Here is a 27696-nt window from a genome sequence, read left to right as displayed (position 1 = left end):
AAACAGAGAACCCAACAGTTTGAACTGTTGGGTTTTGTCTGTTTGGGTTGACAAAACCCAACAGTTCAAACTTTTCCAGAAACCACAAACTCAGCCCTCTAAGAGGCCAGCCCACAGTGAAGGCAGCACTCTCCAAGGAGCAGAGATGAAACAGAAATTTCAGTCCCAGTCCCGTTTCAGTTCAGTCTGTGTCACCCACCATTGCATGCACACGAGCGCAGGTTCTTCTCCCTCTCGCAGAAAGGGACGCACTCCCCATCCTTGCACTTCCCCATGTCCACGCACACTGTGTCATCCGGAGCGTTCCCTGGAGGGGGACACTCGCTGCTGTTCCCTGCAGATGGAAGTCAGCAGAGTGGGAGGACTGGGTTAGAGCAAGGGGCAGAGAACCTAAGTGTGCAGAAGAAAGAAGGAAAATAATGGAAATACAGACTTATCCCAGGAAAACCCCAATAGCTTGTTCTTGGCTTTCAACTGCAGGCTGCCTGCCAGCTGCTCTGAGAGGCAGCAGAAGCTCTGGAGGCTTTCAACAGCTCGGGCATTGTGACACTGGCAACCAAGCAGTAGGTGCAGACCCTGGAGCCCCCCTTGGCAAAGCACACATTGACTTGACTCCCTGTCTCCAAGAAAGACTATGAGGACGTTAACAAGTGCGGAAATGAAGCAGAGCTGCAGTAATTCCACCTTTTCTATGCAAAATTCATTCTTGTTCCCTCCCAGGGACACACTCTGTTTTGCTTTTTTTTCTTTCTTTAAGGGAAAGAAACAAAAAAAAATTTAAGAATCAACCTTTTTTATATTCTTCTGGGCAATAAATCACAAAGTGACTCTTGAACTACAATGAAACTCATTATAGGAGCATATTGTGATGCTTAACTGGTCTCTAAAATTACATGTACCGGATGACTAAAGGGCACTGGTCTGAAAGTGGGATGAACAGGACACAGAGCCTGAAGCACTTGGCTAGCTGACATACAGGAGACAGAACCACATCCTACCAGTGCAAAAAGACTCTCCTTTACAAGTGGCATTTATGGCTTCCTGGCATTTCTTTTGTGCACTTTCAAACTGGCAGCCTTTACAGCAAGGACTGTTTCGATCACTGGGGAAAGATCAGAATGAAAAAAATAAATATTAACCATTTTTAAAAAAATATGTACAAGTCTGACAAAGCCAGAGAAAAAAAATGTTTAGGAAATAAAAAGTTTCTTCTTGGAGACTGACTCATTGATTCAACCCTTGTCCTCTCTGCCCCCTCCCACAACCATCTTTTTACATACATACTCACTCTTCATGTACTGAAGGTCAAATCACATAGAAATTACAATATATTGAGAGACAGCAGAGGGACCCTTGTATTTATTCAAGGCACTTGGATCATCCTCTTGTAACCTGCTCTGCAACTTAGGACAAGATCTTTCACCCTTTCCTTCCCCAAACATTTCTCCCCCTTCTGTTTGTCCTGAAGGTTTCCTACTTTGTATTCTGCATTGTCTTTACTTTCATTTTCTCACCTAATACAAGAAGGCCCTTAGTAAAAAAACATTCATTAAAACACATGGATTCTCTTGCTAAACAACAGGAATTACACAAGCTCTCTGATGTTACGTGGTGTAGAGCTGAACTATGAAAAAAAAGATTGGACACTGCATTGCAACAAGGCCATGAACACCCCAAAAAGCAACAACAGAAAGAGGAGTCATTTAGTGCAGTCACTGTGTTGTCTGCTCAAACACATTTTGCAGCAGTCTGGAATTAACAGTATGTACCAGTGTAAAAAGCCACCTTCAACACAAACGAAACTTATATTTGCACAGAAAGTGTGCACAGGAAATTTTTTAAAGCTTTTTGATTGCCTAAGTTTGCTTAATAATAATGGTAGTAATAACAATGACAACACAATAATAATTTGCAAGCCTGTGGCTCTTGACACTTCTCAGGAAAACAGAATGCTATAAAAATTAATGATGCACACAGAAGCCTTTCATGAAATCTTTCACTGTTGTGAGCTCACACATTCAGCCTTAAAGCCAGGAAAGGGGCCTGTGATACTGCAGGTGGCTTTAGGAGTTTTCAGCCCAACCCAACGTTCTCTCCTGTGTAAAGAGAAGCTGCAGCTCATTTCCCCTTACCTGCACTTGGCACCATCTTTCAGTTTACAGTCTGCAGAGCAGCAGGGATCAGCCAGCTGGTACAAAAGGCCAGGATCACATTCCTCGCCTTCATCCACTCTGGAGTTCCCACACACTTTGTTGTTGCGCTCTTTGAAGCACTCCTGGGCCTTCACCTCTATGGTCCTATGGATGGATTTTTTGCTGCAACTTGAGAACATCTAGAGAGTCACAGGGAAAAAAAGCAGCACTGGGTGTACCTTTCTGTCAACAACTGGCATCTAAGACAGCCACAGCCTATGTCTCTGAGCTCTGGCATCCTAGAAAGCAGTTATTCCCTTTGTATTGTCAGCTTGATACCTTGGAAAAATTATAAGATGGGAAAGTAACAGCTGGGTCAGTAACAGACAGTGCTGCACACTGCAGGGACTCCCCCATGCAGCCTGGCTCAGAGACAACTCCAGCTCTCCACGCTTCAGCGGCCCCGGGACGGGATGTGAAACTGCAGCAAGAGCCACAGACTGCACTGCCTCTGGGCAGAGGGGCTGGGCACAGCCACAGGTCAGAGCACACTGCAGGCCAACCATCCCCTGCTCATCTGGGTTTCCCATCTATAGAACAGGCACAATGCCAACTCCACACTGCCAGGGCAAGCTTCCACCATGGCTGTGGCACCTGGCAGCCCCTCTCCAACAGCAGCTATGAACCACCCCAACGCTGTGTGGTACTGAAGGTCTTGGATTTGACTCTTGCTGGGACTTGCTTGTAGCAGCATATGGCCACAGCTAATTACAAACAACTAATTAAAATGCACCTTGACATGCTATGAACTCCAGTGAAACCCAGATCCCAAAGATAAGCTCATCTTGCATGCTATGAACTCCAGTGAAACCCAGACTTCAAATATGAGCTTATCTTGCAGAGAACCCAACTGCACGCAAATGTATTCTTATGGATAATCCATTACATTCTGGTGGTTTCAAACTACAGGAATCATTAACTAAATAGATTTGCCATGCAAGGGGTCACTGACCACAGCAGAAACTTTTGTGTTGATGCAAAACTAAACAACCATACCTTGTTGTTTTCATGATCCCCACTGACAGCAATAGGATACATTACATATTTCCCACCCTGGTCTTCAGTGGGGGCACACTCTGGCAGACTGTCAGGATCATGCTCTGCTCCAAAGTTATGTCCAAGCTCATGTGTTGTAACCAGGTCAGCCTCCTTTTTTGAACATGAAAAACACAATGTTGGAAAAAATTATTTTGACCCATAAAGGACAGAAGATCCCAGCTACTTCTAGGCCACCAGCAATACTAAAATACACCAAGACAACAGGGAATTTCCTATGAACATTTTTCTGGAGAAATGAAGGTAAATAAATTGTGGTCCTTTTCAGAGTTAAGTTCGAGGACTAGATTTGAACATTAAATCACTGTTAAAGGCAAAATGCTGTCCTAAAATACCAATTCAAACTTGTTTTCAAGGCAATGCAGATGCTTAAATATGAAAATTCGCTTCTATGTCTCTGGAAGGCATAAAAAGTTAAAACAAAACCCAATCCAAACAAACACCAGCTACTACAATTAGTCAATCTCTTGTTTAACATATCTTGCCATTAGAATTATTTCTTCTAAATGGACGATGACATTTGGAGTGCTGAATAAACTCCCCTACTGCATGATTTCTAGGAAAGACACCTACAATTGTGGCCCAACAGAGATGGATTTCCAACATCATTTATGCAAGACAGGCCTGCCTGTTGAGGATCTCAAACCGGCTCTGCTCGCTGTGCACCTCCCACGGCGCCTTCCCCAGCAGATGGTGTCAGGCTCACAAGGTGACAACCACAAATTAAACTCGCACAGAAATAAAGATAACCACAAGGAGACTGGGCAGTTCTGGAGAGGAACTGTCGCTGCAGCTTCTGTGTGGGCACGGGAAGGACCAAGCGCTGCCATGAGCTGCCCTGTCCATGTCTAAGCATGGCTAATGTGGCAGCCAGAGACAGGAGAGCTGCCCAGGCATCCTCCTTCACTGTGTTTCATTTGGAGAAGAGTTTTAAGGAGGTTGCTTTGGTTTTGTTTTTTTAAACCAAAGTGGAAACCATGCAGCACCTTCCCTGTGAAACTAATGTGAACCACCATCCCAAGCCCTAAGCTTGCCACTGGAAAGACAGAAAACTAAACCTTCTTTGTAATCCAAGGCACAACTCCAGTATGGAGATTGAACAAATGCAAATAGCATGGCAACAGCTATTGCTAGAGCTCTCTGTCAACATCCCTCTAACACAAAGCTTTACTGTCTTTTTTCCCTATCTTCTTGACAGTTTCTGTGCCAAGTTTTAGCCCACACATCAATTATAAATTCCTGTTATAATCATGCTTCAGAAAAGCACAGCTGAGAAGCCAGCAAAAGCAAAATATGCCCAACTTCAAAGATTTAATAAAGGCAGACATAGGCACTGCTCTGGTGTCTTTACAAGTGAGACAAAGCTCATATTTAGGTCTTTGTGCACTTACTATCTCATAAAGTATGGAAAAAATACAGCACCATCAACTTACATTAAGCTTAGTATTAGCACTAATAAGCCCTGTCTATTATACTGTTCTCTGCTCTAGTTACTCAGGACACACAAAAATCAGGTGGACGTATTCCATAAAAAGGCTCAAACTAAACCTCCTACTTTGTCTGCTTTGTTCTGTTTGAGGGTTTGTTTTGTTAAGAGTTTTGTTGTTTGGGGATTTTTTGTTAAAACAAAACACATTTAAATTTATCTTTAGATATCAAAAACCTGTTTCTAGGAAACTACAATTCCTATGAGACACTAGCTGTTTCTGTTCCTGTTTCACAGTGAGTTCAATTTTCAGTTCCACTCAGTCCTGTCTCCCCTTGTCAGCTGTGACAAAAAAGATTATTTTTGTTTTATGATCTATATCCTTGTCCCCAGAGATCTCACTCAAATGGAAAGCCAGCAGCTCTTTTCGGACAGAGCACAGGAGCTTGTCACAATCCCATGGCACACATCACCAGCACACACATATGAGGATGATACTCTTCTACCTTTGTGAGGATGGTCTTCCCATAGTTCTTGGTGCTTGTCAAGCCACTGTTAAGATAGATATCCTTCTTTGCAATTTGACTGTAATAAGCTGAAAGAGTGAGAAATAAATTAAAATTGAGAAACATTTTTCTTGTGTTTCAGGGTATTTTTGGGAAGAGAGGAATACTTGTCCAGGGAAATGAACAGCTTTACAACTTTATTCTTCTCACAGGCTCACTAATGAGACCTAGCCTCTTGCCAGTTTTTGGAGCTGGGAATCTTTCAAGCACAGCTTCAACAGCTCATGTATTGCAGTAAAGACAAAACCAGCAGAAATTTCCAAGACAACAGCATCTGCCATTCCAGAACCGCTGCAGGATGTGCCCACACAAAGCAGCCCTTAGAACAGGGTTTTTTCTATACAGCCTGTTCACACCAGATAGCTCAGTGACTTTGTTTAGTGACTTTTATCCTTCCTGCTTTTTCCAGCTCCAGCCAAAAAAAATAGCCATCCCTCTATGTAAAAAAACAGCTCCTAGAGTCTGTGCAAATAACACAACACACTCCATGAAAGTTAGAGGAAAGAATTAAACGTGAGTAACAAAAACTAGCTTCCAACCCACAAATGGGAGAGAAGAAAGAGAAGCCTTGCCTTTAGGACAAATGCCACCATGGCTGTTAGGTCTGGGAGAGCCAACGTAAGCCAGTCCAAGTGTTCCCATGTCAAAATCTTGATACGTGAAGAGATGAGCAAGGCACACATGAGCTGCTTTCTCTGCAATATCAAAGCTAAATTGCTTAAAAAAAAAAAAAAAAAGTCAAATCCCTGTTAGCTGACAGTGCTTGTTAGAAGTCTATAGATAATAACATTTATTTAATGTGCCAGACAAGTACCTCCTAGATCTGGTTAAGTCAGAAAACAGCAGCTGTTTAGCTGTCCTGGAGAGCTGCAGGAAATTAAACTAATGTACACTGTACACATTCATTTACATAACTTGTCTATTCATTTTCCATTTTCACAGGGAGGAAAAGCCAAGTACAATAACTTGATGAAGGTCACAAGGCAGCCAGTCTCAGGGCCAGACATATCAGGACTGCCTGACTCAGACCACATTAATAAGACTAATTGATGTCTGCTCTGTAATTATGCAAGGGAGCCCTTTACCAAGGGCTACAGGGCACAGCAGCTGGTTTGACTTTGTGTGACATCTACGCATCATGCAGAGGGAGCAGAGGACTTTCACCCATTACTACAGAGCAGCCATATGAATGAGCAATACTCTGTTAAGGGGCATGATTTTTCAAGGGTTACAACCTACCTCTAGCAGCATTTTCACATCCCAAGCATCTTTCTTATCATCTGGGTAACTTCTTGCCATATTATAATGTTTTTCTCCAGGTTTTACAGGATTTGGCTCATTGTGGATGATAATCTACATGTCAAAAAGGGCAACAACAATGAACAGGAATTTTTGTCAATTTTATAGCTACAGAAAAAGTTTCAATGTAATTTTAAATATCTCAATAGATCTCTAAGGAGAAAAATTCAAACTCAGAATGATTCTAATATTAACTTTCCAGCCTCTGCTAGTTAAATACACCAATTAAACCATAACTATATTGTAAGTAACCCTTTTACAGGATAACATCAGAAGTTTTCACTGTAAAATTCTGCTCTGAGATGCCTTTTCCTTTTAGAAAACCCCAGACAAATACAACCAGTATAAATAACGGCAAATAATTTAAGAGCTCTAGCTAACCAATATGTATGCTAAAGGATGGCCCATTTCCCAGTAATCCAGAATTAGTTCATCATGTTTTCTACCCCCTCCCTGCCCAAGTAATGCTGCTTCTTTATGCCTGCATATCTTTTCCCAGGAAAGGGGCAGCTGGCTTGTACCATTAGTCTCTATGTCCCCCATCACAGCTCTTGCAGTATGCTGAGATGATGGAGTCCTCCTGTTTTTAATGCTGTTTTCCAGATTTCTGTGCACTAACTTTGAGACACCATCATAGAAACTAAAGTCACAACACTTCCTATGTCCATATACAAGCCTCTACACTAGCATGATGTCTAAGGGAGTCATTAAAACTCTTCAGGCAAGATTGTTTTCACCTGGGTTTGATGCCCACTCAGGCTTTGTAAGCCAAGCACTAGTGAGAGATATTTGAAATAAATGTATGAGTATGTCTGAATGAAACAAAATTTGCACATATTCAGGTGAAAAATGCACATTTGAATCAGGAATAAATATGGAAAGATTATCACTGAAAATTCACACCTCAAACACTGCAAGGAACTGAAAATGGGCATTGTGTCATTAACACTGGCAGACCATTAACACCGGCAAGATGCTATTTCAGAGTGCTCCTGGCTGGAATTAATAATGTAGGATTTTATTATTTTAGTTCTAAGCCAGACAAAATAGTCAGAAACACTGCTATTTAAACCATGTTCCTTTGGAACTTGGAAGCCCTCTGCAGAGTCCAGTGAATACCTGCTCTATCTGTATGCCGTACCCATTGAAGGTTCCATCGTCCCAGGAAGTGTTTCGGTAGATGTCATCTACTCTGTCTATCAATTCAATCTGTGTGGAAGAGAAAACAAGTTACCCAAGTGAGCTCTCATGGAGCAAAAGACATTCAGAGAAACTGCTACACACTTACCTAGAAACAGTCACTTGAATTAAAACTGAACCTCTTGTAAGGTAACAAGACAAACTCCCAGGATCCAAGTACTGTTGGTTTTGGATCAGTATTACCAATATACTTGAAAATTTTCCATCATAAAAAAGTAGCACAAACTTTTCCATTTATCACTTTTGTTTGTGTAGTGGAATAGCAATAATATTAAGAACAAGACATTTTGAAAACACTTTGTTCAAACACTAATTTTCCAGATTTCTTTGAGGGGAAGGGTGGAGGAGAGAGCTGTTTTTACTGCTTTGTTTCAGCATGGTGCTTAACTAGTTTAACTGACCCCCCAGGCTTGCTTCCCTCACCCAGCCAAAAACCTATTATTTTCCTCATTATGGTTCAGGCACAAGGTTCCAGAAAGTCTCTTGTCAGTGCTCACAATCAATACCTCCCTTTTCAAGCTGTTCTCTTAAAAAACCACCTTCTACTAAATATAAACCACCAAACTTGCTGAGAAGTGACATTCAGAACCACTCAATAATAGTTTATGCTTTAGTTTTCCCATCAATGTGTTGTTAACATTACCCATCTACCCAGGACACACAACAGGGGTCAGCCTCAGCACATGTCAGATGCTGAGATAAGAGCACCTCTGCAAACACATCAAATGAGGCCCCCTCACCTGGAGAATGTGAAAGCAGTTCTGGGGACAGAAATGTCAAAAATCCAGCAAAAGTGGAACAGAGTGATTAGCATTTCAAAGAGCAAAGCTCAGAAAGAGACTTTAGACAAACAACAGGCCTCCAAACCTGTTTTTATTTGTTTTATCTCCAGTCCCCAAACCCCCATACTCTCCCCTTCTGCTGAAAGGCTGTGGGTAGGCCTTGTTCTAGTTCACAAAAACCTGTCAGATAGACAACCCCAGTGTTTTGGCTGGGTCACTCAGTAATTGGTACAACGATGGAGCCCTGTTTCCCTGAGGATGGCTGAACGCCTGTCTGCTGATGAGAATCAGTGAATTAATTCCCTTGTTTTGCTTTGCTGCTGGGAACAGCTTTTGCTATTAAACTGTTTCTATCTCAACCTAAAAGTTATCTCACCTTTACCCTTCTGATTGTCTCCCCATTCCATCTGGGAGGAGAGAGCAAGTGACTGCCTGAGGCTGAGCTGCCTGCTGGGGTTAATCCACACCACCAGTGTACAACCAAACAAGTTGTTTACTGGGCCTGTTCCTAATTTATTGTTCTGGACAGAGAATCCTGAAATAATTTGGAAAAGAAGATCTGTATGAGTTGCTTTAACTTCTCATTAAATATGCTAGAACTTTAAAGATGTTCAGATCATTTGCAGTGGGTTTCAAAATCCAGGAGACTCTAGAGCTCTGACTGAGAAAAGAGAAGCTCCTGGGCAGAAAACAGCATAGCCAACAGAAGGATATGACAGGAAGGAATTTGCTTTTGAGTGAAATTTGAACACTACTGAACTACATTAGCTTCATTATAGAATATTTTTAAAGCATGATTTAGCATTCTCCCAGGTAAAAGCTGTGTGTACAAAAATAGTATAAGCTGTATGTTGTTTTAACTACTGCAGCAGTGTGTTTTCCTGCATCTATTCCAGCAAATTTTAACAGAGTACATTTACTTACCAGGTAGTTTATAGTGGTGCTCTCTTCCCCACGGCCCATGTACTTGAAGAAACGATGATCTGCCACTACCAACATCTTGCACGTGTTTTTGGAATTCTCTGGAATGGATCTTTTCTTCCGATGGGTGCTTCCTAAAGTAAGTATTTCAAACAAACACTCAATACTACTACCACTGCTGAGTCTAGTGGCCTTATTTAAGACTTGAATGTGAGTGTGGGTGGGCTCCTGGGAGGACAATGGGGATGTTTTGTTTTAGTTCAGGGCTTTTTTTTTAATAGCTATTTTTAAATTTTGTCTTCCTAACAGTCCTCAAACTTACTGTAAGGAAAAGAATGCATAGCACTGAATTATTTATCAGATTTACCTATAGAGCTTTTATGGTCATCACCACAGCCTTAACACCTCTCCTCCTCCTGTTCCTAGTCATTACCCCAACTTTTACTGACACAACAAAGAACAGAGGAAAGAGGGACTAAAAACTCTCAAAACCCCATCATAGCTCAAGATAGACTCCTTGAGTGACCACAGAGGCCAAAGAGGTCCTGCTGCACAGTGCACAGAAGTGCAAAGTTGCTTAAAGAGGCATGAGGAGTGCTGCTTCCCCCCTCCGTGTCCACAGTGAATTGAAAAAGCTAATTTGTTTCAAAGATGCTGCTCTCTCAAGGTATGGACACTCACCTTCATTTTGCTTCCTCTGTTCCAGTCCTTTTGGCAGCAGTTCATCTTCACTCAGCTTTAAATAACCACATACTTTGGGGGACTGCAACCTTGAGAAATCTTTGATATCTTCAGATCTGTAGACCAGCAGTCTTTCATCTTCCACATCATCTACAAATCTCCACAGTGGCTGACAGCACAGGGAGAAGTTAGGAACACAGTGAACCCAAAGTCTAGATAAGTAAAAAACTTTATGTATGCACCATTGTATCTCCACAGCTTTCTGTCTACACACACAAATGCACTTCACCCACAGCAACAAATCAACTGATAAAATGACATCCCCAAGAAAGCCAACAGAAGTCAACTCTCTTGTGCTACATGGGAATCCAAAAGTCTGAGAGCACCTAACAAAGTAATGGCAGCTACCTGATAAGGCCATAGGAGAGAATTTTTCTTCTCCTCAGAATCTGAACAAGCTGAAGAGGCTTCTCAGGTTCCTCTGCTCCCCTCTGTAAGAGCATGGAGCCAGAAGGATATCTGTAACTGCTAATAAATGCACTGACCAGAAACACAGGAGGAGGCAGGTAACAGAGAGCCTTTAAGCACCCAGCAGAAAGTGGGCTCTTCGATGTTCAATAGCTACCCAAGTCACAAGCATGAAAATGTCTCCAAAACCAAAGAAGACCATGACATCTCAAGGAAAGACACCAATTCCCATTGCAGATGCATACAAATAATCATTTTACTTTACTGACAGGTCCTATTTTTATCTGAATGTCAAAGCTAAACAACACCACCAAATATGACACAGACAGGGTCAGTTCTTTGGCCAAAGCCAAGCAGCACAGACTGCCTGCATCTACAACATAGTGCACCTGTCTCTGGGTCTCCTCTGGCCCTTAGGCAGGGCTCTTCCAACTTTAGCCAGCCATCATTCAGTACACTGTGCTTTCACTTCACAGCAGAAAGGCCCTGGAATGTGATGGTTGTGCTGTGAGAGCAGCCACATGTCTGCAGCACAAAACTGAAGGTTTCACACACTAAGGCGCGGTGTGAGGGCAACAGTGGTTTACACAAAGGCCCACAGCCCTTCTAAACCATACACAACTACCTTGAAAACAAAAGCTGGAAATGGCAGAGCAGCTTTGTCCATGCTGCCTTTGGGGAACACTCAGGCATGCTCCCTCTGCGACTGCGCATGGGAATCATCTCATCCAGGGCTGTCAGTGGCCAAAGCTGACCTGGGGTCACCAGCAGCGAGGCAGCAGGGCAAGGCAGAGGCTGCACACCACTGCCTGGCCCCAGCTGCTCAGACACAGCCAGCCAGGAACAGGGGGCTGGCTGCATGGAGAAACAAGGCACACCTACAACTGCTCTGGAGCGCAAACACAAAAGTGCTATACAACACAAGCAAACAGATACTGTATGTTCTCAATGTAAAACACAAATACAGTGATTTGGGCATTTTGATCACATTTTTATACTTTAACATGACTAGATTTCTCAGGTTTACCCATAATTCTGCATATCTTTGGGTTTGGAGACAATTACAATATCCATATAACACTCAGCCACAATTACTGTTATTCAGCCATTCAAATACTGCTTGTGTGTGGGAATATACTGCACTGAACATCTCATTATTACAGTCTCTAATTATGTATTTGTTGAATATTTTTTTTAACCAAGAGTTCAAAATAATAAAAGGAAAATGGTGAAAAACAAGGGAGTAGAGAAGAATAACCAATTTTCAGATAAACTATCAGATTTTCAATGCAACTCTAAGAATGGGAAAACTTCCAAGATGTAACAAAGCCAGCTTTAAAAAGCTTCACTGACTTTGACTCTGTTTAGACTGCCACAGTTTGTTAGAGACCATGATCACCACTAATTTCTGACATTATCCATTTCTGTTTCTGAAACCCCTTTCTGTTTAAAATATACCTTCTCTCTGATGTACCTAAAACATGCAACTGTCAGAGAATGTCACTCACTAATAAAAGTCAACACTTGCAAGCCAAACTGGTTTCTTATTTCTCTCTCTCCTCACCCCAAAACAAACACTACCACCTACCACCAAATCTAGTTTGAGCTACAGAAGTGTCAACATAACTAACAAGGAAGAGGAACTAACACCCAGAGGAAAAGAAGGTGATTGTCTGGATATAGTTTTCCACAGCAAAGCATACCTCGATATTGTATTCTTCTCCATCAGTATTGATTCGCACCGTAAAATCTTCATCCCCGATATGTGCCACAACCTTGGAATTATGCTCTCCTTTAACATAAGCATGGAAGCATTAAATTAATTCAGCTGTTTGCATGTGCTCCTGCACAGACACTGTTTGTTGGGGGTTTTTAATTGTTTCTAAACTTCATAACAAATTACCTTCCTCAGTCTCTGTACTGTTCAATTTAAAGAAAAAGACTAAATTAATCAGCACTTCCCCCAAGTCTTAACTTCCCAATAGTCACAGTCAATGAGACTCAGATTTAACAGAAAATTTTGCAGAAAGTGTTGAGATGGCTCTGGGGATTAGTAATGGGGGACACAGTATTTCTGCCAACAAAAGCAAGGTGCATCTAACTACTATCAGAGAGCAATTTCACAGCGTCAGCCTGCATTCCAGTGGAAAAGTCTCACCACATCACAAAGGCAACAAAGAAATCAAAACAACTTAGCAGAAGCATTAGTACTGCATGGAAGTGGAGCATGGCATCTTTCTTTACAGAAAAGTAATCTACAAAGAACTATCTTTAAATCTTTTAATTGAACAGTCTGGGTATTACTGCATCACCTCTACCTTAGCTTTGTGTTCTGAGGCAAGGAACATTCAAGTCCTACATTCCAGTTGGAATTAAAGCTACCATCAGCATTTAAAAAAAATAATAATTTGCAAGCTGCTGCTTAAGTAAATTATACCTTTGTGTCCTGCCAAACTCAACACAAGAGTCCTGTCTTAGGAGCTTGATGCAATCCACCCCATCACCCACCAAACCTAAAAAAATCCCCAAACACACCACAAAAACAAAACCAGAAAACCCAAGAGGATAAGAATTACGTTTATTTCTTCATCCTAACCACATCTGACCATCATGAGGGACATACACCATTTACTCTGCCCAAGAGACCCCAGCAAAGCTGTAGTTTCTCAGCATGGACCCACAGTCTGCTCCATACTAACCAACGACATGTCCGGTGAAAAAGTCTCGCCATTGAACACGATACTCCTTTTCCTTGCCTTCACCATCCACAATTAATGCTTGAAATTTTTCTGAAAAGTGTTCAGCAGTTGCAGTTAAGTATAATTTAAAGTGCCTGTAAAAGAATTTACTTACATTTATTTTTAAGCAAAGTATACACATAACAGATAAATTCAATCTCCATTTTACTGAGGGTCCAAAAGTCAAAAAACAATAATTCTGATAAGCAGGCTACAAAAACATATACTGTGTAATTGATAACTCTAAATATTTTAGTCACAGATGTTGAATTTAAAAAAAGTTTTAAAAATAACCCCCTAAATCCAAAACAGTCAGAGTTTGCTCGTGATGTGCCTTCTTCAATTGCAGTTAAGCAAAACCAGTTACTGGTAACTATTAAATAAAAAATCAGACCAAGAAATTTCTTCATCTATTTGAAACTAACTTATCTTGAAGTTCTTACTTTCTGACATAATACAGGCAAAAGACCATAAAAAGAAATCTGAACTCCCTACATTTTTTACAACATATTGTCACAAAAACTGAAAACTATCCCAAGAAGTAGGCTGATAACCTTTTCTGGAAGAAGCTTCATGGGCTCTTGGTTTGTGTGGGCTTTAGGTGAAAGATTTTTGGCATGCTCCTCTGCAATTATTCTGTAATCGTCATTGGCAACCTCACCCTAAAGCCAGCGTGCATGAGGCAGTGCAAAACAGGGACAGTCAGACATCTGATCCCATTAACCTTTCATAATCGCCCCTCCAAACTCAAAAGAATTTCAAACATTCAGAGTTTCAAAAATTATGCATAACTTGCATGACAGTTGAAGATGACACAGGGGAAGGCACATGAATACACAGAGGACAAAAGATGTCAGACAAACAATACAAAGTGTGATTCTGACCCTGCTCCCCATTTCAGATTCACAACTTCAGCACTCAAATACCTGCAAGGCATTTGTCTGACTCTCAGAATAAAATTCCTGCTGTCTTCATGCCTGCTCCCTTCTACTTCTCCTCCTTTCACCTGAGCTTTTATTTCCCATCTTATAACAAAAACCAAAAAACAAAACCAAACCAAACAAACAAAAGATGAAAATAAGTGTTTTATTTAATGGGACATATTCAATAGGAAAAGGATTAAACCTCCATGAAAATAAATACAGTAAATCTCTTGGGCAGCACACCACACACACTTCCCAAACTGAAGGCTGAGATTTTCAAGAACCAGAGGACAGTTGAGAAGAACTGACAACATTGCCAGATGAGGTATAAGTGAGATCCAACCTAATCAGTGGGAGTAACCTACATGAAACTAAACCTAAGAATAAAGCAAAAGAAATCCTAAATTACTGCCATGTCAGCCATCAGAGAAATAAAATAGAACTTACTTTCCCCTTTCCTCTGAGCCTCTCTGAAGTCATATAACCATGCAGATCACTAACCTAGAAGAACTGGCCAGTCACGACAGAAAACAAGACAATTTCTGGGTTTGAAACTGCACATTACACATCAGAAACTGAATGAAAATATTATTTCATCACTGATGATTTAATTACCTTTGCAGGGCTGAAAAACTTAAGAGCCTCTCTACGTGTGTCTCAGGCTGGAGGTCCCTCTTCTTCAGTGAGTGTTGCTGGATGCTAGACAGAGAAAGGATGTCGTAGTCTGAAAGCATGGACTCAACTGTGTCTGAAAGACCAACAAGGAAAGTTTTAGTTTCAAAAGACTTTCTTTCCAAATGCACACATAAAAAAAGAGCAAACCAGAGACTCCCATTTTGACAGCAAGACCACAGTTTGCTCTAATTTTAGGATAACTACTGCACATTTCTGTAATGGCCTATTTTGTGTATGCGAGTAGAAATAATAGAGTGAGACAAGACAATCTGAGAGAGATGAAGTTTGCTTCACTTTTTCTACAACTTCTGAGCAATCACCTCATCCTTTTTAGTGCCACAGCAATGCAGAACTCATACCCTCCCTGGCTGCCCCAAAGAAACTACATAGGGAGAACGTCCCCATTTCACTGGGGTGAATTACTCTCCTCACCTGCTGGTCCCCACATGAGTCTGAGGAAGAAAATAATTTAACCTAGGAGACTTAAACCAAGTTAACTGCAGACTGGACTGTATTGGGCCTTTCTGCCCAACAGTAGCCAGAAAACAGGTTATCTGCACAGCACAATCAATCAAAACTAACTAACAAGGCAACTCATGTGAGATAGCCTGATTTCCCAATACCTTACCATCATGCAAAACTCCTTTTCCTACTCAGAACATGAAAACTTGTTCAGAGGAAGGAGACCAAGTGCCTGAATTCCTATGGGAACAGTACACACATTACAAATCCAGGTCAATAATCTTCAGATGTTTCCACCATTAACAAGTACATGACAGCTGCAAAAAGTGCTTGGCTCTTGCTGATAAAGCCTCCTGCTACTTTGTATGGCATTCCTTCGTCAAAACACCCATCCACACTCTTGCTTCTCTGGAGCACCCACCACCCATCAGGACACCCAACAACCACCCTGGCTTCTACTAACACTGACAGATTCAGTTGCTATTTACAGCCTTAACAACAGGTTCTTATTCCCACATTGCCATTTTCCTTCTCAGCCAGAGGTGCTCACTCTTCACTGCACTAAATGAGGATTCAGGTATGTTTTACAAGAGGCAGAAGTGCTCACCCAGACATTCTTTTTAAAAAAAAATTCCTGTTTCCTTCCCCTCCACTTCCAGCTATGCTTCTAAACCAGACCTGATAGCTACCAAAGAGGTTTTCTGTTAAGGAAAATGACAGTCCTTCCGAGTCCCTGGTCACTAGCTTACCCCACTAAGCAAAGCCACCTCATGTGTTTTATTGGATTTTAAAGTAAGCAGCACCACTAACAAGTTATTGTGCAACAAACCAAGACTGCCAACTTGAAATCTAGATGCTCATAGCTCTTGAAATAATATGGGTTTTTTAAACCTGACACTCAGTACCATAATTTATCCCCAAATCCATGCCTCCAAAGCCCAGGAAAGCTTTAAGAACACATGCACTGATCAGGGCAAGGAAAGCACCTTGCTTTTCCTTTTGCAAGGGGGTGGGTGGGGAGAATTAACCAGCAGTGTATGGCCACAAGTGTGCTTGTGTACACTGAGGCGAGGAAGGCACAGAAGCAAAGATGACCCTCACAGCCCTCCTGGCCCTGCACCAGACCCACTCACAGAGTGAGGCACAGGCAACACGGCTGCTTTCTTGGGCAGCAGAAGCCACTGAGCAGCAGTTCCCAGGCTTCTCCCTCCCTGCCTGCTCCTCCCCGGCCCTTGAGCAACACAGGAAGGGCAGAGCAGTTGCAATTTCCTGATTTCTGTTTACAACCCTCAGGTCGAGAGCACCTGCACATGACTACCATGTGTTTTGGGTCATATGCAAAGACAAGTCTCTATCACCATATTTTCTGTGGTGGGGATTTTCCCCACATATGCCCCACTGCTGCATGTCAGGCAGGGCCTTCATCTTAAGGTCGCCATATGCTGCAGAGCTGGTTCACTAGAGCCACGCAGTGAGTAAATGCCTAACTTCCCCCTCCAAACAGCTCTTTTTTCGTTACAAAGTCTGTTCTAATTAATTGCTTTTTTTCTGGCATCTGCCCTCATCCAGAACCGCCTAGAAAGAGTGTAGGAACAGACAAGGAAATCAGTTCTGGAAAAAAAAACTCAGTAAACTGCCTAGTTCTGAATTCTTTTAATCAAACTCAAGATTCTCTCACTACACTCAGGCTAGAGCTGACCACTCAATTAAAGTGAATGCTGATATACAGAATATCCAACACTGGTTTAAGATACAGACCAAGTGTGTGGAACATGGGGCATGAAACAAGAGGTGTGGAACCACTGTCGTGTTGTTCGGGGACTTGCCACGCAAGGTCTGCCCGAGAGGCACAACCCCAGCTACAAAACATTACTGTCCTTTTCCACCTCTGCCTTTGAAGTACAGACCGGAACCAAGAGAAAGCCATGCCAAAAAGCAAGACACAGTTGCCACTATGGCCAGACAAAATGTTGCAGTTTCATGGCAAGAGAACTGAGAAGTCTGCTAAAAAAAATCAGGCTTTTTTATTTGGTAGGCAAGTCCTACTCCACCTTAATATACACAAACATCCTTCTGGAAATGCCTCACAGAGACACAGGAAGGGTACTAAGAACAAGACCTAAGAAGTTCATGAAGATGAGTAAGATGATTCGATTGAAGTAACAAATGAAACACACGGCACTCCCACTTCCTGTAACCCTGAAACAAGAGTGCACTTGTTCATATTTCCTCTTACCCATCCTAAATTTGTTTGCTTTTAATTTACTTACAACATAAGTAGAGGCTTAAGACACACTGCTCCCAGACATAATCTGTTAACTATGGTATCAGACAGATGTGGAACAAATACATTGGTAATACACTCAAACCAAAATTTTTCTGTAAAATGTTCATATTGAGAAAATTAATCCATGTTCACGGCTTATTGAAAATAAAAGATTAAGTGTCATTATTTTAAAGAAAACACAGAACTGTACAGAATCCAACTGTACAGCAGTCTGTGGATGGGAGCCATAGAAAGCATATACCTGACTTTTTATTCAATTTTTAAAATCTTTCTGGCATTCTTTCCCCATTATCTTCATTATGGTCCAAGAGTCATTTCCCATGGGCTTCAACAGACCTGAGCTTAGGATTCCCAAACCATTTTTTGCGGTTCATCCCTCCCACACCCTCCTAGATTTCTGCACTCCTGTCATTTTAGGAAACATCTTAATTGCATCCTGATATGGCAAGTATTTGTTTACTGTCACCAGCCTTCACCTCATGGTACCTTCTTTCCCAGAGGGAAACCTCCTAAGAACATACAGAAATCAGATTTGTAAGAGAGACAAGGAAGGAACATCAGTGACAAAGACAATATCCCAAAGCTCCCAAGATGAAATCCACAGCACTGATCCACCTCTACCCCTAGCTTTGAACTCACCAACTCTTGCCTCTTTTTTTCACCTTGTTTCTGGGCTAAAAGTCTCCTGGCACTAGACTTTCAGACTCAACACAGGAATCTATCTTTTAATAAACTCTACACCAGCACCAAAGAGCATGGGAGAACAGCTTAACTCCCTGAGTTGGAGGCCACTGCATGTATTTCAAAAGAAGTTCCTCTTTCAGTGCTCAGCTAGCAATTCAAATACCAATGTCAGCCTTCTCCAACCAGCTTGGCTTTCATAAGTACAACAGTAAATTCCCATGATCTCATGCCCCATCTACTGTCTGGAACCCAACAAGTAAATGTGGCAAGTCAGCCATTTCATAAGCATTCTTTTGCACTGCATCATTTATGGAAAGGTTAAGCTTATCTAGAAGCATGAAGTTTTAACCCAGAAGATACAATTAATATTTTCCAGAATTCTCTTCAAAATTATCCCATGATAGAAAATATTCCTACCTAAAACTCAGGATCCAAAACTTTTTTAAAAAATTACTTTTAGGATTTAAAAAAGACCATTAGATAATCAGTGAGACTTGCAGGAATGATTGCAGTTATCTCTCCAATCATCCCAAGGGAATAAATAAAAGCAGAAGTAATTTTTCTGTCAAAGGCGCTGGAATGGGATGACAAGCCTATAGGGAGCACTCCTACAACAGGCACTGCAAACACATTCAAGGAAGGATTTTGTAGTGGGACTGTTAAATCAGTTTCATCTCCAAGACGGAGGAAGGAGCTCCAGGCTCTATTTTATACAGTACTCATCAACTATATATGGATTCTGATCTCAAGCTGATTTCCAATGGGTATCAAACACCTATCAAAAGCTTATAAGCAGTTGACTAGTAACAATTTTTCTGATTCAGCTGAGGAGTGACTGAATAGAAGGGCTCCATATTCTTTATTGTTACTATTTAGTTTTGTATGCTCTTCTTGTACATTAAAATATTTTAATTGAAGTAACTAAACACAACAATTTGAAATATAATTCAGAGTCTCAGAATTTAGACTAGGAAACACAGACTGGAGTCTTTCCAGCTTGAAGCTCAAGAGCTAAAGCAGGTGTCCATGACCCTACATAAAACAGCTGCCCTTGTGTTTGTAGTAACAGCCGCTCACTGGCTGCAACACAGCTGGATCATTTGGCTGCAGCACCATTCCAGAGAGTGCTAATGGAGAAGGCAAACATATTTGTATTTCAACTGGGCACACAAATGGTCTGTGCCAGGCAGGAGGTGATGCAGTCGTGTATAAATGTTTGTGGATACCCTCTCTGAACAGCTTATGCTGCTTTTAGGAGACTGTTGATGAAGAGGACACATTGAAAAGGTTCATCGTGGGAAAGCTGTTCTGTAACAACTCCTTGCACGTGCTATTACATCTTTCTCCAGTACATCTGGTACAGAGACATTGCCAGAGACACAATACAAAGTGAACTGAAACACTTATCCCACACAAAACAGCCCATGCTTTCAACAGTTTAGATAAATCATGTTTACTTATTTCCACTGAAGAGTGGTTGCTGTTTTGCTCATCAAGAACATGTAAACAGACGAACCTGTATGAGAAGCAAGTTCAAAGCAAGAACCAAATACATGTCAGCGTTCTAATAATAAACCACAACAAGATAAGAGTTTACACTCTGAGCACATTTCTGGACAAACCTGTTAGTAAGAATGGTCAGCCACATCAGCTGAATGTTTTAAAAGGCATGTTTTTAACTTGATCCCAGCTACATCAGCCTAGTCAAACCACGTGAGAAAACAAGGCACCTGCACTCACTCACTCAGCAGCAGATGAAGCCTCCGGGTAGGGTTAATCAGCCCTTGTGCAGGGAGGGCAGGGATGCTGCTGCTTTATTGTCCACCAGCTACTCCACAGTGCACTTCTCCTGCAGTTACACTGGGCAACTACTCCCTCCTTATCACACATTCAGACATGCCAGTGATGGGTATCATGGAAAAACTAACAGCTTACTAAATACCCTCTAGCTCATCTCAGGAAAAATGCAGCAGCACCTTTATACTACTCCAAAGTTTTTCCCTACAGTAAAATAAGCACCTGTTTCTAGGCAGTGGGGATATCACCTTAAGGGTGAAAATTCTGTTTAGCAGAAGCTGTATAGATAATTAAGCTGCTGTTTCTGGTGGTTTTGAATACAGCTGAATACACACAATGGCTCCTATGTATTACCTCTCACATTTCCAACCTTGCAAATTATCTCCTTCACTAATCACATCTTAAATAAGGACCAGTGAGGAACCAAACTTACACTGTTGGATCTACTTGATTTAATAACCATCTGTCTTATTAATGACAACAGACCGTTTTTCAAACAGAAAAAAAAAAGCAATATCCTGCCAAATACTGGCATTATAAAAAATAAGGAAGTCTACTGAATTACCATCCTCATAATTAAAGTGAAACGAGGGCAATACAGCCATCCCATCTTACAGCAGAACAGCATCATATGACTTGATGCTCAAAAAACCCCAGCACAACCCACCCCCAAATCACATGCTTTCATACATCCTGCAGAGAGGAACTGCCCAGTCATGGGATGCAGTGGTCTCTGGAAACAGACCATTTCTCTGGCTATCAAAAAACTACAAGCCTCACTACTGTACAAAAATACCACATCACAAAATCCTGCTGTGTCACAAAATAAGTTTGAGTGGAGCTGATTCTAGGCAGACACTAATTACTGTCTAGACGACACTTGTGAGACCAACCCCTTCACTTCTGACTGCATTTCTTTTCCTTGTGGATACAACTTAGGACTCATTCACACACAAGCTTCCAAAATTTGAGGCACATCACAGGTACTGAGGCACAGAATTTTACTATTTCAGTGGTAACCTGAAAAGATGCGAAAGGAAACCAAGGGATATCATGTTCTTGTTCAACACCTCAGTAATTATTGATCAGCATCTACTGATCAATAACAGAGCCCCCTTGCCTTCCCACTTCCCAGTCCATGCACCTACATAGGTTAAAAATGCAAGTATTAATGAGGGGGGGAAAGTACAAATAATGCACATTAGGGCAGCACAGGAAGACAGGGATGGATATTGTGAAGAGACAAGTGACACAGATGGGCAATACTATTACATGTATCTGCAAGAATGGAAAACATCAGGAAGATCATTAGAACCACTGAGAGGGCTGCTGGACATCCCCAAAACAGGCAAGTTCATGTGCTGCACGTGAAGATCACAGAAAAGGACAGAGCAGGATAAACTGCCCTTTGTTAAAAAAACCTAGCTCTTGGGTTCACAGCAAAGCACATGCCATCATCAGTCTGGCAAACTTGGACTCCTACAGTTTATAAAAAAGCTGGGGTGGGGGACTAACCTGTTTATAACAGAAACTAAATATAAACTTCTATTGCAAAGACAAATCTCCGCCAACTACAAAACACACAATTACATCCTAATGTAAAGTCAGAATGCCAGTGCTAGAGTACGGCCGGCTGGGCTTCCTCACTCGGCCCTTCCAGCCACAGAGCAGAAATCCATGCTAAGGCTTCTGCACGTGCACACAAAAATTCCAGAGTGGTAGAAGCATGAAACTGAGATGAGTCACTGCTGCTATCAGCAATGTAGAGCAGCAGTGAAGTTGTCAGTTTTTACTGAGGAAAAAATTAAACCACCCCAAATCTTAAATGCAAACAGGAATTTTACTTTTCGTCTGCTTAAAGGTAAGAACAAATTGGCACTACTGAAAACCAAACTCATTCTGAGCACTGGATTATGCTCCCATTACAAAAATCTTACAACAGTTAAAGGTAATTCTTAGTAATTAGAATTTAATGTAGCATTGACATTGTTCTTTTTGTTGACCTTGAGTACTTTTTGCAGAAATTACACTTCAATCACTTTTTTCAGTTGGAAATGGAAACATTGACCTATTCATCTGAACAAATGAAAACAAACTTGAGAAAAGTGCTTGAAAACCTTGATATTAAGTAACTTCATGGAAAAGATTGCTAGTCCACAACACAAAAATAATACTAGTAATTTGCATTCAATAGGACCATGTCTACACCAAGCATTTGCTGTTTATACAGAGACACTGCATCAACAAATTCCTGCAATGATTTTGAAATAATCCCACCACATCCTGGGCAGGGATCACATGCTATGGGATTGTGTGTCCTTGAATTCTCCACTATGTGATGCATGGTGAGAAATACACTCAGCCTTCAGCTTTTGGGGACAAACTGCTAAACCAGCTCCATCTAAAACAGTAATCTTGCTTCAAAGGATGTCCAAATGGAGTAAGAAACTGTAACAAAAAAGGCAGATCATGGCAGAGAAATGAATCATTTGACCCTCACCTAGGTCTTGCCTTAGTCTCCAACAGAAGCTTCAGTCCAGCAGGATAAAGTTTAACCTTGCATTAAGATTTTTTCCACTAATTATCTTACTGCACATTCTTGACACTGAGCTAAACTTCCAATCCCTAAATTCTCTGGCAGCAAGTTACATTCCAGGCCTTTGGACTTCCTGCATTTTGTTACACCAAGTGTGAAAAATTCAAAACTGACTGCAAATCAATTTATGCTGCCCTCTGTATCACTTAGCTGCCCTGGTTTATTCATCAACACCACTACCATTTGTTTTTTTCACTCAACAACTTCTAAATCAGAGTCTTCTGATGTGCATTAGGTAGGTTTGCACCAAACCATTTGTACCATTTCTCCAGCTCATGCAGTTGTTCCGAGTTCTGTGTGGTATTTCTGTGGTATGGAGAAAAAACTGGTGAAAATCAGGGTACTTGCCTCAGATTTTATTAGTGCAAGGTGGCAGGTAGAGAAAGATCCCCAGTGAGTGATTTAAAGAATATCATCTGTCCAGCAACAGAAGAACTATCTTATTTTAGTTCCCTGCCTAGCTTGAGACAAAAAGTTCTCATTCAAAAGATGCAACATTAGAGTAAGACACATTTTACATCCAGACTCTGTTGGGGGCAATCCAGACACTGTTGGGGGCATCCATAAATGCTGCACAGTGGCAGCACACAACTTGTACCACTGTATTGTAATTCAGATTCAGGCAATTCTTTAAATATATTCAGTGACCTATTCACCTATTCAGCACCTAAGCTGGATATCTGCACTGTTACTCTTTTCAAGTACATTAGGCTTTGTTACCGTTCAGATGTGTCTGAACTCCAAGACAAACAGCATAAATATTTTATAGGTATAAAAGCTTATCTTCAGAGATAAATGACAACAAAGAGAAAAATCTTGAAAGAGTTGCCATTAATTTTTCTGGGGCCAAAATACAGTATCAGTCACTGTACTGAGTAGTAGAGCCCCACTTCTCTGGAAATTGATCCCTGATGTCAACATTACTAAAAAGAGTACACCTAAAGACAAACTGAGGTAGATATCATTCTGCCTTCATTCCTCACCTGGAACACAACCCTTTCCACCCCCCAAAAACAATGGGGCAGGTGCTTGGACAGTCACACTGGGAGCTGCTCCACAATAATGGAGTTCACAGAGAGAAAATATATCCTTTACTGAAAATAAAGCAAACAAAACCAAGCAAACAAAAACCCCAAACCACTAAAAAACAAACAAAAAAACAAAAAAACTAATTTAGAAACCAAACAAACCCCAAAAGAAAACTAAAAAAGAGGGGGGGAAAAAACAAACAAAAAAAGATATTAACTGCCAGACAGCTCACATTCCATGAATGTGCTCACAGGAATGGGAAGGGATTGGAAAGCTGAGGTCAGGTTGTGGCAGTCCCATTTTAGATCAGTTTAGACTCCTGGAGCACCACACCCTAAGATTACTTCAGCCAAAAAAAAGCTGGAAAATGACCCACATCATTTTATCACTTATTCTGTTCTTTGTCAAATTCTTTTTTTCTTTTTTCTCCTTGAAAAACTGAACTCAGAGTAATAAGCGAGAAGTTTTCAATAGAAATCACAAAATGTTAATTCGTGAAATTTCCTTACAGACAGAGCTCATCAGAAATCTGATTTCAGTTCCCAAAAATTAAGCTGTGGATAAACAAAGCTTTCAAAATAATAACACTGAAATTATTAGAAGGAAAAGATGATATTCAGAAAAACAAGCTGTAAGATGAGGACAACAGAACTCCAACAAAAGATGAACATAAAACCACAATAAAATAGGCAAAGGTATTTTTAAAAGCAGCTTACAAACGGCAGAAAGCTAATACTTGAAATATTTTTTATTTTATGAGAAGAAACCACACAGCTAAATAACAAAAGGGCTTCTAAAGCAAGTAAGCTGCAAATACAGTCCCAGGAATGGATGCTAAAGGCCAGTACCAGTAACTGCAGAGGAGATAAGAAGCTCCCCAAAAGGGACTTTTTGTCATGATAGGATGTATGTAAAGACCTGTGTTCGAGACTCAGGAAAAGAGGCTTTATAACAACTCAAGAAAATGACCAATAAATCAACAGGATATGAATGTATTACCCCAAGAGTTACAAAACACTGCAAAAATAGAACTGGTCAACTCCTAACTGTGGTATGAGACTAAAGAGCCACTGGTGCAGTGCAGGGGGTCTGAACAGACCAATTTCCACTCCAGGTACTACCTAAGGGCCTAATCAGCAAACACATTCAGTGTCCCAGCCTGGCAAACAGGTAACAATAACAACGACATGTAAGTTACTAGACCTGGGGCTAAATAAGATACTAGGAAAGTAGTGCCTCCTATACACACACACACACACACACACATATATATATGTATATATGTATATATATATGGCAGTAGTGTGTGGATAAAAGTAACAGCTAATGTAGCACACATGGATTTTTCAAGTTCCCTCACACAATACTTTTGTAAGTTTAGTTTACTGGACAACAAAACAAAACATGTGATGAAATTCAAGGTGTGAATGTGTGAAATAACACGGGAGGAAAAGAGTTCCTCACTGTATTTACACAACAAAGTATATCAGTACAATTATTACCACTCAAAGCAAAACAAAAAACCTCCGTGGGGGGGGGGGGGGGGGGGGGGAAACACCAAAAGAAAACAGAAACAAACAAACCCACCCCCAAAGAAAATAACTCTAAAGCAAACAAAAAAAAAAAAAAAAAACCACAAATAGAAGAGAGCTTGGAGTGACTATTAAAGACCAAAAACTACTCAGAAAGGAAACAAAATCAAAAGCATTCATAATTATACATTTATGCTGCCTTTGTATTACAAATGGTGTCCTTCCTGTAGCCCTGACCATACATCTCAAATAAATAAAAATCCAACACAAAATATATAGACAAAAGTAATCAATAAAGTCATAATGCTTTCCTCATACTAAGAATTATTATATAGACTAATATTTTATCACTTAAACAACAAACAGTAGTAAAAATGAGGCAAGTTGCATAGGTATGTAAGTCACTACAGGTGTGAAAGAAATGAATAATTCTTCCAACATTTAGAAACAGAAGAAATGAGGTTTTCCTCCATGCAGTATTTCATAAAATTGAAGAGCTTCTAGTCCAGGAACTGTGGTACGTGGGCCAAGAAGATAAAGCCATCAGATAAAGACTGCACAAACTCATAGCAGAGGGGTCCTTTAGGAGGAATGAAATCTGACAGCCCAAGGTGCAACTGCTGTTCAGGACCTCCCTGACCTCCCTGATGCTGAAAGGACACGCACTTCCTAGGGCATCCACCACTAGCCCCATCCTTCCCAGGTTCCTACAGATCCAAACTGCTGAGGTGTGCACAGAACCACAAATCCACCTCAGGTGCAGGAGAGGAGGGCAGAGGTCAGACATCTGTCAGGAAATGTGCTGAGAGATCTAAGCCAAGAAAGGAGACTTGGAGCAGTCCCTGCTGGCCTCACTGACTGGAGACAAGACAGCAATCTCTATGGGAATGTACAGCTGATTAATCACTGGAACAGTGTTCAGAGACTGTCTTTAGACAGTTCATTTGTTCATTTGAATGTCAGCATCATCCCATGTGAATCCCCACCGTGCACAGCAATGGGCTCAAGGAAAGCAACAGAACTTATCACAAAATTATTTTTGTGATTTTGATTACCGTTGATTACCTTTTGATTACCTTTGATTTTCAAAACAGGGGGTTTGGGGTTTTCGTGTGGGGGCCAGATATTTTTCCTTTAAAAAGCTTTTAAAGGAAACAAAAATTTTGCTGCTCTAGTGATGAGGAACTATGATACAGAGAAGAGGAAAAATGGAGCAAAGACAAGGATCCACGTAAGATACGGACCTTAAGGGCAAGACACGGCCACTGCCTCATGCAGGAGTCCATCTGCCATTTCAGTGATAAACTTCTGCTTATCAAACAAAAGTCTACAACTTGTTCATTGCAAAGCAGAAGCTTAGATGCAAAACTGTTTACAGAAGTCAAATAAAGCAGCGGTTCTCCTCCGTGTCAAGCTTTTCTAGAGGTCCTTTCAGCTCCAATGGCTTCGGGCTCTCTGGTGGCTCTCCAAACAGAGCTATGAAGGGAGGCCATTTATATGACTTTGCCCAGTGAGGCTGTGCAGCCTCCCTCACTGGAGATATTCCGGAACTGCCTGGTTGCAATCCTGTGGAATGCGAGCCAGGATGACCCTGCAGGAGCATGGACACTGGACCAGATGACCCACTGCGGTCCTTTCCTACCCGACCTATTCTGCGATTATCCCGCCTTAACAGAATGCAAACTCCTGCGAGGAAAACTCCTCAGCAGACCGCGAGTGAGAAGACAATGGTGTCGCCCCGCCTCCCCGCAGGGAGCAGTAACCCCAAACACTGCCCATCGGCGATGCCTTCAGCTACAGGGCGCTCTGCCCGGCCCCACACATCACCCACCGCTAGCCCCGGGCAGAGGCGGGGGTGCCGTGCCTTCCTCCCCCCGCTGTCGCAGTGGTCTCTCCCTCCTCCTCCCCTCTCTCCCCTCCCCTCCGGGGTTGCCGTGGTCGCGCCCTGTCCTCACCGTAGCGCTGCGGGCGCTGCGGGTGCCCCAGCGCCTCCAGCCCGCCCGGCCCCCACAGCAGCACCAGGGCCGTGACCAGCCACAGTCGAAGCCTCATGGTCCGGGCGCGGCCTCCTCCGGCACTGCGCGCCCGCTCATTCGCATCCGCTGGGAGCAGCTTCGCCCTCCGCCCGCCGCGCCGGGCCCGCCGCGCTCCTGGGCCCGCACCCGGAAGCGCGGCAGCTGCGCGCGGGGCACTGTGGGGCGGGCGGGGGCGCCATCTTGGGCGGGGGCGGTGCGCGGGGGAGGCGCCCGCCCCGCGCTGAGGCCGTGAGGCGCCGGCTGCTCCCCTCATGGGGGCACGGCATGGGGCAGCGTGTCAGGGACCGCAGCGGGGCGTCTGGTCCAGCCTCGCTGCTCCAGCGGGTCATCCTAGCATGGCACAGGA

General features: G+C 42.0%; 1 protein-coding gene and 1 long non-coding RNA gene across 3 annotated transcripts in view; one reads left to right on the top strand and one right to left on the bottom strand.

The window, feature by feature from the left end:
- ADAM17 (ADAM metallopeptidase domain 17) overlaps positions 1 to 27411 on the bottom strand; it is a 33451-nt gene extending 6040 nt beyond the window's left edge. The window contains exons 1-14 of one of the 2 annotated variants that reach the window (XM_068183481.1): positions 27270 to 27411; positions 14868 to 15000; positions 13291 to 13424; positions 12295 to 12383; positions 10124 to 10292; positions 9446 to 9576; positions 7659 to 7748; positions 6480 to 6593; positions 5813 to 5957; positions 5181 to 5269; positions 3189 to 3341; positions 2133 to 2332; positions 999 to 1102; positions 200 to 334 (exon numbers count right to left, since the gene is read on the bottom strand). In XM_068183481.1, coding sequence (XP_068039582.1) covers positions 200 to 334; positions 999 to 1102; positions 2133 to 2332; positions 3189 to 3341; positions 5181 to 5269; positions 5813 to 5957; positions 6480 to 6593; positions 7659 to 7748; positions 9446 to 9576; positions 10124 to 10292; positions 12295 to 12383; positions 13291 to 13424; positions 14868 to 15000; positions 27270 to 27366 — 1783 coding nt within the window. In that variant the 5' untranslated portion in view covers positions 27367 to 27411. Of the gene's footprint in view, positions 1 to 199; positions 335 to 998; positions 1103 to 2132; positions 2333 to 3188; positions 3342 to 5180; positions 5270 to 5812; positions 5958 to 6479; positions 6594 to 7658; positions 7749 to 9445; positions 9577 to 10123; positions 10293 to 12294; positions 12384 to 13290; positions 13425 to 14867; positions 15001 to 21472; positions 21510 to 27269 lie in introns of those variants that run through there. The other variant, XM_068183480.1, reaches the window with a different exon arrangement.
- LOC137470312 (uncharacterized) lies at positions 263 to 1162 on the top strand. The gene is made up of 2 exons (XR_010996994.1): positions 263 to 368; positions 979 to 1162. It is a non-coding gene; the product is annotated as an uncharacterized lncRNA (long non-coding RNA).
- Positions 27412 to 27696: the final 285 nt, after the last annotated feature.

Source organism: Anomalospiza imberbis, chromosome 3, assembly GCF_031753505.1.
Source record: "Anomalospiza imberbis isolate Cuckoo-Finch-1a 21T00152 chromosome 3, ASM3175350v1, whole genome shotgun sequence".
In the NCBI taxonomy this organism is placed as follows: Eukaryota; Metazoa; Chordata; class Aves; order Passeriformes; family Viduidae; genus Anomalospiza; species Anomalospiza imberbis.
Note: the sequence above shows the minus strand (reverse complement) of the source record. Positions and strands in the feature narration are given on the sequence as shown.